Raw genomic sequence first — 14,666 nt, forward strand, 5'->3', positions numbered from 1 at the left:
CGAATGCTCTAAAATATCATAAAACACCCAAAACCACACCAAAATCACATAAATAAATTATCAAATAATTCATAAAATGCTATAATTAAATAAAAACAATTAAATAAATTAGGGGCGTTATAACTCTCCCCCACTTAAAAAGATTTTCACCCTCGAAAATTACATGTGAAAACAACTTTGGGTAGGATTTCTTCATCCTACTCTCCAACTCCCAAGTCATGCTACCTCCAGCAGGTCCTCTCCAAATGACCTTCACTAGAATAATCTCTTTGCCTCGCAGCTGGTTAACCTCTCGATCCGCGATCCAGACAGGAGTTGCTTCAACATCAGGTTGTCACGAACATGCACACCGTCCATTTGGATTACGTGCTAAGGATCATGAACACACTTCCGAAGTTGTGACACATGGAAAACATCACACAGGTTCGAAAGAGATGGGGGTAAGGCCACACGATAAGCAACTGCTTCAATCCTCAGAGTAATCTGATCGGTCCAATAAAGCAAGGAGTGAGCTTCTTAGACTTCAGGGCTCTTCCAACACTAGTCACTTGATTGACTCTCATAAAAACATGATCGCCATCCTGAAATTCAAGATCCTTTCTCTTTTTATTATGGTGACTCTTGTGCATACTCTAATATGCCTTCATCTTCTCTTGACTTACTTTGACTTTCTCAGTCATCTGTTGCATAATTTCTGGTCCAAGTACAATGCTCTTTCCACAATCATACCAACATAGAAGAGTCCTACATCTCCTGCCATACAACACCTCAAATGATGTCATCCCAATACTAGAATGATAGTTGTTATTGTACGTGAACTATATCAGACGCAAGTAACTATCCAAGTATCGCCATGCTCCAGAACATAAGCCCTCAACAACTCCTCTGAAGACTGGATAGTCCTCTTTGTCTACCCATCAGTCTGTGGGTGATACGCCAACTCAATCTCAACTTAGTACCCAAAGCATCATGTAAGCTTCCCCAAAATCTGGATGTAAACCTCGGATCTCTATCGGAGACGATACTTGATGGAATACCATGAAGCTTCATAATCACCTCAATGTAAATCTCCGTTAATCTCTGTAGTGGAAAACTGATCTTAATCAGTACGAAGTGGGCCTATTTATTCAGCCTATCAACAACCACTCAAATCACATCACTTCCTTTCGAAGTACTCGATAACCCAATCACAAAGTCCATAGATATGCCATCCTATATCCTTTCTAGAATATTCAATGACTGCATCAGTCCATACAGTCTCTGATGCTTAACTTTAGATTTATGACAAATTAAGCAAGAATAACCAAGTTGTGATATGTCCCTCTTCATCCCTACCCATCAGAACATCTCCTTCAAATCCTGATACATCTTAGTGGTTGCTGGATGAATACTCAAACTTCTTTGATGACTTTCCTCTAAGATCATCCTCTTAAACTCTGGCACATCAGGTACACAAACTCTGTCTCGAAACTTTAAAATTCCATTATCATCCATTTGGAAATCCTCCTTGTTGCCTTGACCTACTAATGTTAGTCGATCGACCAAAGCCAAATCCAATCTCTATTTCTCTTTGATATCTTCAAGAAATTCTTTCGTGTTTTCAACTTAGCGAGCTTGTATCCTTTTTTTATTAATCCCTGACTTTTGCATGAACATTTATCTCTTTTTTTTTGTCCATCAAGATAGCCATTTTTGCCTAGATTGGTTCTGACGGATGTCAATCTAGCGGACTTGGTATTCATTTTTTTTCTTGGCATACTACTTTTTTACTATATATGAGTTCACCGGCATCGGCAAGTCATCCCCATCCATTGTGGTGAGAATGAGAGCCCCTCATAAGAAGGCATTTTTGACAACAAAAGGTCATTCTCACTTGGGGGTCCACTTGCCTAGAGGATCTGAATGTATATGATAAAGTCTCTTAAGCACTTGGAATGAACGAGGAACAATCTTTTTATCAAAAGCTCTCTTGAGGCTTCATTGGTACAACTGACCATGGCAAACGATCGTCAAGCACTTCTCTTCAACGAGATTCACTTGGTCATATCTGGACTGCACCTATTCATCTTCATTAAGGTCTGCTTTTATGATGACCCTCGGGGAGGGGATTTTAACTTTAATAGGCAGAATAACCTCCATTCCATATACTGGAGAATAAGGAGTTGCCTCAGTAGAAGTACACACTGATTTTCTGTAGCCATGTAGAGCAAAGGGAAGCATCTCATGTCAATCCTTATATGTCCTGACCATCTTCTAGACAATTCTCTTGATATTCTTGTTAGCTGCTTCGACAATGCCATTCATCTTGGGCCGATATGGTGAAGAGTTATGATACTCGATTTTAAGCTCTTGGCACAACTCACTCATCATCTTGTTGTTGAGGTTACTGGAATTGTTAGTAAAAATCTTGCTAGGAACACCATATTGGCATATTATTTCTTTATTGATAAATCGTGTAACCACTTGTCTCGTGACGTTCACATAGAAAGCAACTTCCACCCACTTTGTGAAGTAGTCAATGGCAACGAGGTTGAAACGATTTTCGTTAGAAGCTTTCGGCTCGACCATACCAATCATATTAATTCCCCACATAGAGAAAGGCCAAGGAGAAGTTAAGACATTCAATGGAGTTGAAGCAACATGGATCTTATCACCAAAAAATTTGCACTTGTGACACCTCTTGACAAAGTTGTAATAATCGACCTCCATTGTTGTATAGTAATAACCATCCTGAAGGTTCTTCTTATCCATATTATCCCATGGTTCTTCTTGGAGGAGTTGTAACAATCGACCTCCATTGTTCCGCATTACCAAGCTCCCATGGTTCCTCCACCATATTATACATATTCTTATGTGGCAGCAACCTAGTTTCAACAACCATTTCACTATCAACCACAATATCAACAGCCTTCGCTGGCCCGATAACAACAGCAACAGTCTTAAGGAAAAGCTCCTTAATGGTAGAACATAAATAACAGAGACCCAAATCAGAATCTTCATGGGAATCAGGGGCAGAATCAGAACCAGAATCAAAACCAAAACTAGAGGCGTGCTTATTATACCCAAGTTCCAATATCATATTTTGAGTTGTTCCCTTATCTTATGCATGTAGGGGAAATTTCTCCTAAGAAAATTCCACCAGCAATATATCCATTTGGCCCACACCACAACCCCAATGTATCATGTGAATTCTATGCAGGTTATATTAGGCATATAGTCGAGGATTGTATCGTGTTCAAAAATAGAGTACATGACCTCATTGATCAGAATATTTTGTCCTTCACCAATGAAAAGCCGAATGTGAAGGCTAATCTTTGGCCTAATCATGGTAATCAGATAATTAATGCAATTATTGGAAAGGATAGTATGAAGGTGGTTTGTTTGGTAGAGGATGTGAAAACTTCATGGTCGAGTATTTTTATGAGTATGCAGAAGCACGATGTGCTGGCATAGGTGCATGATGATTGTGAGGTGTGCAAGACTGAGCCAGAAAGATGTGAAAAAATCAAGGATTATGTCCAAGAGTTGATGAATCAAGGCGTCTTGCAGTTTTCAAAAGATTGAAATTGTTTATCGTAAGAAATAAGTAGAAGCTCCGATGAAGAAAGTTCAGCCCATTGGCTTTCATGTTCCATCACCTTTTCCTTATCAGAATTCTAAGGTTATACCTTGGAAGTATAATGCAAATATGTTAGTTGGTGGTGAAGAAGTCCAGGTTCCTAGTGCAGAGATTGTCAATATATCCGGTCTAAGAGGGATGACCCGCAGTGGTTGTGTGCTTGCACCGAAATATACTCCCAAGGTGGTTCCTACAACAATTCTTATTCTCACTCCTCAGGAAGGGGTATTTGTTTATGTTCCCACGACTCTAGTTCAGGCACCTGAGTCTTCTATGAAAAAAGTTTCTTCTGGTAATTCGGCAGAAGCAACAACTTTAAGGGGGAAGGAAGTGATTACTGAGAAATATAAAGCTAAGAAGATCATTACCGCAGAAGAAGGGCAGACATTCTTAAAGTTGATTAAAAGAAGTGATTTCAAGATTGTCGACTAGCTGGGTCAAACTCCATCAAAGATCTCAATCTTGTCATTATTACTTAGTTCAGAAGCTCATCGGAAGGCTCTTTTGGTGCTCAACATGGTCCATGTGATGCATGATATCACAATAGATCAGTTCGATGATCTGGTAGCCAATATTACAACAAGCAGGTACTTGGGTTTCAACGAGGCAGAATTGACAGCTGAAGGGCATAATCACAATAAAGCCCTGCACATTTCTGTGACTTGTGCAGACACTTTAATCTCTAGGGTCCTAGTTGACATTGGCTCCTCGCTTAATGTGTCGCCTAAAAGCACATTAAGCCAACTGCAATTTGAGGGATCGGAGTTGAGAGAAAGTGCTTTGATTGTCGTGCTTTTGATGGATCTCGGAGGGAGGTCATTGGGGAAGTAAATTTGCCAATTTGTGTGGGACCCCACCACTTTACCATCACCTTCCAAGTCATGAATATGCACTCTGCCTATATTTGCCTATTTAGGAGGCCATGGATCTATGCAACCAGCATCGTAACTTCTACTCTGCATCAGAAACTGAAGTTCTTGTTTGAAGATAAGCTTATCATCGTGTGCGGCGAGGAGAACTCTATAATTAGTGAGTTGTCTACCTTCAGATATGTTGAGACTGATGAGGGAATAACTGAGATTACTTTCCAAGGATTGGATTTTGAAGAAGTTAGCTTCGCATCTTCCAATCAGAGTCAATCAGTAGCAATGGTGCTATCATTAGCCAAGAGTTCCAAGTAGACTCTGGAAAACAATCCTCTCCCAAGTTGGAGCCAGATTATGAGGGTGTATGAGAAGCATGATCGCTTTGGACTTGGTTATCGTCCTACTTCTCGTCACCCAGCTGCGAGGGGAGGTAAGAAGTTCAACCCAGTCAGATTCAGTAGTGCAGACTATTAATTGGATTCTTCTATAGCAGTAGTAGATGGGGAAAGCTCCAGCCAGTGTGTTGTCTTTGGTCTCATTTACAAGTGTCCTTCGGGATTTAAGCTTGACAACTGGACCTCTACTGTAGTTCTTGTGGTTTTCTCGGAAGAAATGTAATGCATTTTGTTTTTTCTTGTCCCTTGCCTTCTCCTAAGGCATGTGGATAGCTTGTAAGGGCCTCCTTTGTTTTTAAAAAACATTATTCAATCAATGAAAGGCAATTTTTGCACTCAAAATCATGATCCATTTTCTTTCTATTATTTTACTTTTCACTAAAAAAAATGGCAAAAGTTTCTTTTCTTTTATTTTTTACATCTTTTTCAAAAAACACATTCTAAAAATAAGCTCATAACATGCAGAGCAAATGATTCCACTGAAAGAAACATTGCTGAAGTTCGATGTAAACCTGAGTTTCCAATTAACCAAGCTGAAGACAATGGTGAGGAAGATTGTGAAATGCCACATGAACTTGACAGACTTCTTGAGCATAAGGAAAAATAGATTCAGTCGCACTAAGAATAGTTAGAGGTGATCAATTCAGGTTCCGAGGAGGTCAGAAAAGATGTCAAGAATGGGGCGTCCCTCGTCGAGCATGTACACCGTGAGTTGGTAGAGTTACTTCGTGAGTAAGTTGTTATCTTTGCATGGTCTTATCAAGATATGCTTGGTTTGGATACCAATATTGTTGAACATTTCCTACCGCTCAAGCCCGAATATCCTCTGGTTAAGCAAAAGCTTCCTAGAACCAGACCCGACATGGCACTGAAGATCAAGGAAGAGGTTAAGAAGTCGTTTGATGTTGGTTTCCTAGCTATCATTGAATATCATTAATGGGTTGCCAATACTGTTCCAGTTCCAAAGAAGGATGGGAAGTTTCAAATGTGTGTAGACTATCATGATCTTAACAGAGCTAGTGTTAGTTGGCCAATTTCGACCTGAATAGCATAAAGCCAGGTCGACCAATAGGAGGTCGAAAATGGAATTGACGAAAGGGGAAAAACCAAGAGAGTTGGGTTGATGAAGGAAGTGATTCCGTCGAAGTTGAATGTCAGTTTACCATGATGAGAACTGATCGTGGGAAGCAGAAAGTGGGAAGTTACCAGCAACGTGGGTGACAGGCTCTGACACATGGCACATCATGAATGGGCTATAAACTCCTAACAGTTATTTCTTATTACTATTTAAGTAGATGTAATTTTTATTTCAAAAGTGTGTGGCATTTTTAACATTGCAATAGGAATACACTTGAAGTATCAAGTGTTAGAGACAAAAAAGTTAACTTCTTGCAAAAATGTACTTTTGCTTCCACCTTTATTTTCAAGTTATTTAACTTGTCAAGTTATTTTCATCTGCTTCGTTCATTTACATTTGTATCTTACCTTTTATCTTTCCTTACTTTTACTGCTTTTCTATTTTACAAAGCATTTCACTTATTGTTCAAGTATTCTAAACACTTTACCAACAAAACCACCATATACTTAACACACATCGGTCTAGGACTTTGTAGCCGGTCCTGCAAGTAAACATCTATAGGAGGGCTAAAGATTGTTGCGCAAACAAATTGGCACACCCAGTGGGACTCGTTGTGTTCAGTGTATATAATTACGTAGTGGCAAGATGGTGTCACCACGACCACACAAAGAAACGTCTTTGACAGGAGACACAGTCGTGTCACAAACAACCGATGTTGGTTCCCGCGTTATACCTGCGGTTTCGACTTCATATAGTGGGCCAATTCTAACACCGCGTCAGCCTCAAACGCCGAAACTGACGATGATAGGAACTTTTGGGAAATATATGCCCAGTTTTATAGTCCCCATGCACAGAAAGTTGGGAATGCCAACTGAGTTTATGGCAAGTATGCATAATATCGGTTCGACATTCGGCGAAACATCATCATCGCCATTCCCATGCTATAAGGGGTTAAGACCTTTGGCAATCTAGTTTGGTCGACCCCCGGGTTTTGAATTGTCATCTCAGTCAGTCCCAACTTTCATATCAAGTTGTGTTGCAGTCATGAGACAGTAGATGGATGAAAGTAATCATGAAATGGTCCAAATGCAGACTCAGTAAATGGGTACCATACTGAGACCTTTAATCCAGGATTCGACCCATAGTTACCAACAACTGGCAACTCAAATGACCCGAATAGGGGATTTTCTAGGGGCTCATAGAGCACAAGTTCGTCAGAACTCCCCACCTCCGCCTCGACCAGAAACCCCGATCCGACAAGAGGAAATGGTAGACGAAACGATCAAACAAGAATATCAGGAAGTCAAACAAATTCCTAGGGTGGCTCGAAGGCCCCTATTTTTTTAGTTAATAGGAACCAGGATCCCGACCATGTGGTCAGGAAGATTCGATAAGAGGCAACGACTGGGCAGCAAAACATAGAGCCTATTGTCGAGCGGATCATAGTGCAAAATGGAATAAACCCAAGCCTATAGAGGCTAGCATACTCTTCGCCTTTACTAGATTTTGTTTTACAAACAAAACTACCTAGGGGGTGGAAGGTTCCAAAATTCACCAAGTTCGCCAGAGATACTGAAGAATCTACCGTCGAACATGTTATCAGATATCAAACCGAAGCTGGCGACATAGCGAATAATAAGGATTTGAAGTTGAAATACTTTCCAAGTTCTCTTACAAAAAATGTGTTCACATGGTTTACAATGCTACCTCCATAATTCGTCCAAACATGGGCGCAGTTAGAGAGATTATTCCATGAACAGTTTTACATGGGGCAGTCGAAAATAAGTTTGAAAGAACTAGTCAACATCAAACGAAAAGCCGCTGAGTCAGTTGATCAATACCTAAACATGTTTAGACTATTGAAGGCTAGATTCTTTACTCAAGTCCCAAAGCACGAATTAGTCGAGATATCCGTAGGCGGTTTAGATTATTCTATCAGAAAGAAGTTGGATACCTAATATCTGAGGGATATGGCACAATTAATTGGCAAAGTTAGACACATCGAACACCTGAAAGTTGAAAAGACCAAAACCAGTCGATACCATAAGAAAGAGAAAGTGTCACATATCATAGTCGAGGAATACTCTTCTGAGGATGAAGAGTTTGTCGATGAAAGTAAGGCCAACGTGGCTGAACTCAAGCCTGGACCTCCTTACACGTGTAAGGTTTTAAAACCATCGAATGGGAAAAATCCCATCGAAGCAGAAAAAATAGATAAATATGTGGCAAAGACTTACACATTTGATGTATCTAAGTATGATGAGATATTTGATCAATTGGTTAAAGATGGTCAAATCATTGTTCCTCAGGGTTCAAAGGATCCCCCTCTAGAGCAGAAAAAGAAAAAGGGATTTTGTAAGTTTCATAAATTTCTTGGTCATAAAACTTACCAATGGGTTCTTTTCAGGGACTTGCTGCAAAAGGCATTGAAAGAAGGGAGGCTTCAATTTGGAGTAAGGCTAAAGATGCAAGTGGACTCCGATCCTTTTAAGATTGAAGAAGTGTTGTACTTTGAACCTCTTGAATGCATGATGGTGGAGACTATTGATGGTCTCATGGAGTCTCTGGATGTTGTGTATCTAGCTGAATCTTTTGAAGTACTAATGGTTGAAACTATTGATGTTTTCGACAAGGGAGATGAAGATGAGATGGAATTAGCTTATCCCTAAGCAGGCAAAAACCTACCAGATTTCCAAGAGAAATGTAAAGTAAGTGGGTCAAACGTGATACTATGTCCGAGGTGTAGCGTCGTGTTCGACGAGAAAGCCGATGAGAGATTGTAAGTTGACAAGAAGAAGGCATCGAAAGAGGAGAGTCCCCTCGTCCCTAGATTCGTGTTTGACAAACATGGAGCACCATGCCGAAACGAATAATGCAGGAGGTAGTTCTAGCAGCCTCGACCAAAGACTCTTCTTCCGCCATCAGATATCCCACAGGAGAAGTGGGTGGAATCGGTGAACTAGAGGGGGGGGGGGGGGGGGGGGAAGAGGCTAAAGTGGAGAGTACTAGATTTAGAAAAAGAAATAGCGATGCCAGAAAAGAAGGTCGAAGCAAGGGGCTATGTAGTTTATCCCAACTACGAGGGAAAAACCCAATGACCAGAACACAATGGAGGCATTACCAGCGGAACAAAAATGTTGGGAAGGAGGCTCCGACTTTGCAGTTGAAACCTGTCGAAACCTCTGGATAGAAGAGGCAATTCATGAAAGGAGTGTGGACAGAAAAAGGAAAGATCGTGGCTAATCAAACAATGGCCATGATTGTTGATCCTACAGGGAAGAAAGGGATGGTATCTTCCCAAAGTATGAAATGTTCGCCTCAGGTCGAAAAAGAGAAAGAGCCAGAGGATGCGCTTAAAAATAATGAGGAGAAGCCTCAATACTCCCCTCAGTCGGATGAAGGGGAACTAGAATACTTTCCCCAGTCTGATGAAGAGTTCGACGAGGACATGTACGACGATACGAATGATGACACCAATGGTGACGATTTCGTCGTTAACTGCAACATTGTATTAGTATTGCCTGTAAAATATGATATGGTATTAGAAGTCTCCAAAACAGAGGAAGACTTTATGCCAGATGAAACTGTTGGAGGATAACCATTATGCTATTATGTTATGAATAATGGTGTGGTTGAGGAGCAAAAAGCCATGTTCGAAAGACCTAGCCCAAGGATGATGTACCATCTAAAGGCTTTATTCATAAGGGCGAAGGTCGAAGGGATAACAGTGAACAAGGTATTTGTAAACGGGGGTCCAACCGTCAACTTAATGCCTTATACCTTATTCAAGAAGAAGGGGAAGTGCGACGATGATATCCGACAACACAATATGGTTCTATCCAACTACGAAGGAAAAACTAGTAATATACTGGGTGTTATCCAGGTTGATCTAGCTGTTGGCACGACCACGTGTTCAATGCTTTTTATGGTAATAAATACCAAAGCAAATTTTAACCTACTCCTTGGACGAGAGTGGATCCATGGAATAGGCGCAGTACCTTCAACTGTACATCAAAGGCTCCTAATCTGGCGGAAAGACAACATCATAGTGTAAGACCCTAATTTTGACCCTAAGATCCCTCATGGCATTATATCATTGCTCATTGCATTGCCTCAAGGATCATAACATGTTTGGCTCCTTAACCCTAGGGTTGGGACTTGTTTGAGTGTTTTGAAACCACCAAGCATGCTTGTATTATATTATTGCTTTTATTATTTTGATTACTAACCAAAAGCACAAAAATATGTCACTAATTCTTTTTGTTTTGAAGCTCAAGTGATCATGTGCTCCAATGCTCCTAGGAGGCTCCTAAGCTCAATGAAATGGCTAGATGAAGATGAGAACAAGCATGGAAATGGTCCACAAAGCTCCTAATCATCATATATGTCTCCAAAGTGTCTCAATTTTCCAATTTGATCAAGATAACCCAAAGGGCTTGAGGATTGTTTCCCAAGGAAGCCCTAATTCAACTGTGCTTTGACTGTGCCTTGTTCATGAAGCAACCTTAACCTATGATCAAATTTAATCAAGGTAAGTTATTTGATTCATTGTTTTATGAATATATGAGCCTATTTGAGGATCCTCAATCATTCATTCATCAAGATTGGAAGTTTGGCCTTGAGAAGTTGACCAGCCAAGTCATCTGACTAAACTAAGGTCCGCTGAGATATAACTTGTGATGTGTTTGTAAAATGAAGATAACCCCAAGAGAAAAAATGTTATTAAGAACCATGTGAACAACTTTCATGTTCATAAAAAATCCATTTGAAACTTTTAAGGTCATACTTCATTTCAAAACATAATAGGTCATTTTGACTGAAACCCTAATTTTGGGTCAACTTTCAAAGGACCTAACTTCCTTAATTTTTATGATTTTGAGGTGGGACCAAATGCATTGGAAATATTAAGATTTCTACTTAAAAGTTTATGTTGTACAAAATTTCATAATCCTAAAATAAATACATGTGATAATACAAAACATTATAGGTCACCTTGGACCCAAGTCATTGAATTTGGAAAAGTGCCCAATATCAAATGCCCATAACTTTTTCATGAAAAATCCAAATTATGCAAAATTTGAGTCTAAATTTATCATCTTGGAAATATTTACAACTTTGATGTTGTAGGTTTTTCCATTTGAATCTTGCATCATGGAAACAGAGGGGCTTGAAGAGGCTTGCTTTTGGTGAAAATTTTCAAAAGGGTGACTTAGACATGTTTTGTACCCAAACTTTCACAGCCAGTTTTCATAAATTTCCAAATGCAAAATGAATTTTTGCCCAACATGACTTTTGTTCCTTATTTCAAGGGATTTCCAACCATTACTCACATTACTTTTTTGGACTTTCCATGTGTGAGTTTCGAAGAGCTTTCTCTTTATGTTCATTTTTGCATTTCATGTTGAAACTTCATGTGCAAGCCAATTCCACTTCAATTACACGTCCAATTCCATTTCATTTGAGTTCAGCTTGGTTTTGCACCCATTGTTGGGCCTCACATGCGCCTGTACAGGCCCATGCACCAAGGTTCAAAGTTGCCATGCACACGAGGGAATCGTGATCTCAGCCCTCTTCAGCTATAAATAAGAGTTCAATCTCATTCATTTCTCAACCTGGTGGAGACCTGAAGTGCTGCAGAATTGAAATCCCAACCATTACCAAAGGAATTTTCAGATTTTTCTCTCTTTTTCAAGCTTGAAATTCAACATCATTAGTTGATTTTCAAAGTTCAATTCCTTAACCTATCATCTCCATTACATCTCCAGAGAAAAAGCAGATCAAGATCTTGAAGAATTCGTGGCCTTAGAAGCTCCATTTCAGAGGTAGAACTTCAAACCTTTTGGATTTAGATCTTGCAATTCAATGTAATTTTCTTTGGTTTGTGTAGTTTTCTGAAGTCCTCACACTTGAGGCAGGCCATTGGTGGTCTCAATTGTTCATTTCGTGCATTTCCAGTTGACACACCATGATCTTCCATCTCACATTTCTCTCTAAATATGAAGAGTGAGGAAGATCCATGGATACAGTGGTGATGTACATCACCTGAGCTTCATTTTGATGTCCTTATTTTTTATTTTCATTACAAACTTTTTCTCTGCAAGTGGTGGCTGAAATCTGGTATCTCACCGGAGAAGATGGTGGTTTCCATCACCATCCCACGTGTATGTTTCCCAGCCCTTGGATCGTGTCTCAATGTTATAATCCTGAGCATCCATTGTGATTACTTGATTTAATGCATTATGTCACGCGTTTGACTCCAGCGTACCATGCGCCCTTGCATCTGAGCCGTTTCTCCTTGCCACGTCAATTAATGAATTTGATCTGGTGGCTGCGCTTTTTTCTATTATTCCTATTTTCTTTTAATTTCAGTTAATTCCTTTTATTTTCAAAAATTCATAAAAAATTTATTTGAAGTCACAAAAATATGAGACCAATGCCAAAGAATTTCTTGAAAAATCTAGTTTCATATGTTGATTTTTAATTATTTTTGTGACTTTATTTAATATTTTTTGTGAATTATTTGATTTTTAATAATTGTAATGCATTTTTAATTACTTTCTGATATTTGAAAAATCCAAAAATATTTTCCTAACACCTATGGATAATGATAAGTCAATGAAAAATAGTCTCATCAATTTCTTATTTGATTTGAGATTTATTTGAGATTTTAATTCATATTGTGTTATTTTTTATTACTTTTAATGGTTTTTAAATAGTTTCCGATTTCTAAAATTGTTGAGAAAATTTGTCAAAGTTTGTTTGACCATGTTAGATGTATGAGAATTTAATTGGACTTGTTGAAGTTGATTTGAACTAAATTTAAGGTTTGACCATATTTTGATTATTTTATTTTGCATTTATTTTTTATTCAAAAAAATACCAAAAAATTATGTTTGACTTGTTGACTTGTAATCTTCATTCCTTTTCTGTTTAGCATTGATTGATGATGACTTGGTTCACATTTGATCAATTGAGTTTGATACTTGAATTCTCTTTCCATCCATTTCATCTTCATCCCATTCTTTTTATCATTTGGCCAATGAGTTAATGGCTTATGGTTAGTTTTGACAAATGAGAGGTTTAACCTTCTTTGATCCAAACCAAACTCAACTTAATCCAAGATCAAGTGAGTTGTTTTGTGTCCAAGATAGGTTACTTCTTGGTCAAGCAAAAAAACCTAAAGTCCATACAAGGCCCTTCCCCTTTTGTTTTGGCATGGCAAGTTTGTGGAGCTTGGCTTACTAGTCATGATCTCTAACTTGTGTTTATTTGCCTATAGTTTTATTGACCGGCCTCAGATAGGTGTGACTACTACATTAGTCCACTTACGATTGCTTAACATAGCGCTACATTGTCTTGTGACAAACTAACATAACTTCACTAATTACTAACTTTAATTTGAGCATTTAATTTCTTGCCCTTTACTTTTAATGCCATTTATTTCTTGCCCATTTATTCATATTGCTTTTCTTTTTGCTCACTTGAGCACATATTTTATGTTTATGTCATTTTTCTTTTGCTCATTTGAGCTCATTATTGTATATAAATATATTGTTGTCTTGTGATTGTTTTGTCTTTATTTTGTGTGAACCTAATGCAAAAAGGAGAAAGGACTTAGAATTAGGACATACCTATGCATAAAGGAGTTCAAGAGCAACTAGGCCTCATGCCTTTAGAATGCTAAATTTGTTGAAGAGCAACTAGGCCTCATGCCTTTAGAATGCTAAATTTCAAAGATGACTTTAAAGGACTTCTCATCTAAACTTATTCTTTGTCCATTCCCCTTATTGTGTTGTGAACTTTTGATGTTTGCTCTTGTGTGATAGGGATTCCATCTTGAGATAGTAAAAAGGACCATTGTCATGAGTAGCCAAGTTAAGAGAGACAAGCCAAATGGAGATCATAGAAGCTTGAATCCAAATTGTTTGATTGCTTGATTATGTGCTAAGTCCAAAGAAAAAGAGCATCTTGAATCATCTCTATGATTCCAAGAAAAGGAACTCTAAGGGTTTATATTTCCTCTCTTATCTCTGTATGCTTTAGGACTAGCCCTTCTCTTCTTCTCCCCACTCTAACCAAGCCAAAATCTTCTCTTGCAAACTTTGATTTTGTTTCAAACTAGACACCTAGGCCTTATGCCTTTGACTTTTCAAAATCACTTTCATTAATACTCATTATGAATGAATCTTAACCCAACTTTGACTTTATTTTGTAAATAAATAAATTTGTAAATATAACTCACTTCAAGTTGCTTTTTGTGGTTCCAATGGACACCTTTGTCAAAACTTTTCAAAAACACTAGTCATAGATTTGAGTTATCATAGTGGTTGATGTAAATCTCACCTCATCCTTAGTGATTGGATTATAAGTCTTCCATACTTATTATAGGGTTAACCCCTCACTAGTATGTTGAAGCCTTCCTCACATGGTGGATCGTTGGTTTAGGTTGAGTTTTCTCCCTTTGATAACAAAAGACCTTAAGGCTTTTGATCAAATCAATTCACCAAATTTTATGATTTTTACCCCAAACTACGAGGTTTTGATCCTCCTTTGTGATGGTACGTAGGCAATGGGTTCATCCACTCAAACAACAAAATTTGTAAATATAATCTATTCTCTTCTCATCCCTCCAATCTTTTGTACAAATCTTTTCACAAATACCAACCTACAACACATATTTGCAAAAAGGGTTCCCTTAGAGTACTAAG

General features: G+C 38.5%; 1 protein-coding gene across 1 annotated transcript; it reads left to right on the top strand.

Moving 5' to 3' along the window:
* The first annotated feature begins 7,928 nt into the window (after window positions 1-7,928).
* Window positions 7,929-8,627, top strand: LOC127131894 (uncharacterized). Its single transcript, XM_051060783.1, has one exon. The coding sequence runs from the start codon at window positions 7,929-7,931 to the stop codon at window positions 8,625-8,627; it is 699 nt and encodes a 232-aa protein (XP_050916740.1).
* Window positions 8,628-14,666: the final 6,039 nt, after the last annotated feature.

The sequence above is a fragment of the Lathyrus oleraceus genome, chromosome 3 (genome assembly GCF_024323335.1).
Source record: "Lathyrus oleraceus cultivar Zhongwan6 chromosome 3, CAAS_Psat_ZW6_1.0, whole genome shotgun sequence".
Lineage (NCBI taxonomy): Eukaryota > Viridiplantae > Streptophyta > Magnoliopsida > Fabales > Fabaceae > Lathyrus > Lathyrus oleraceus.

Coding starts and splice junctions, on each gene's coding strand:
- LOC127131894 (XM_051060783.1), top strand. CDS start 7,929: ATGGCACAATTAATTGGCAAAGTTAGACACATCGAACACCTGAAAGTT.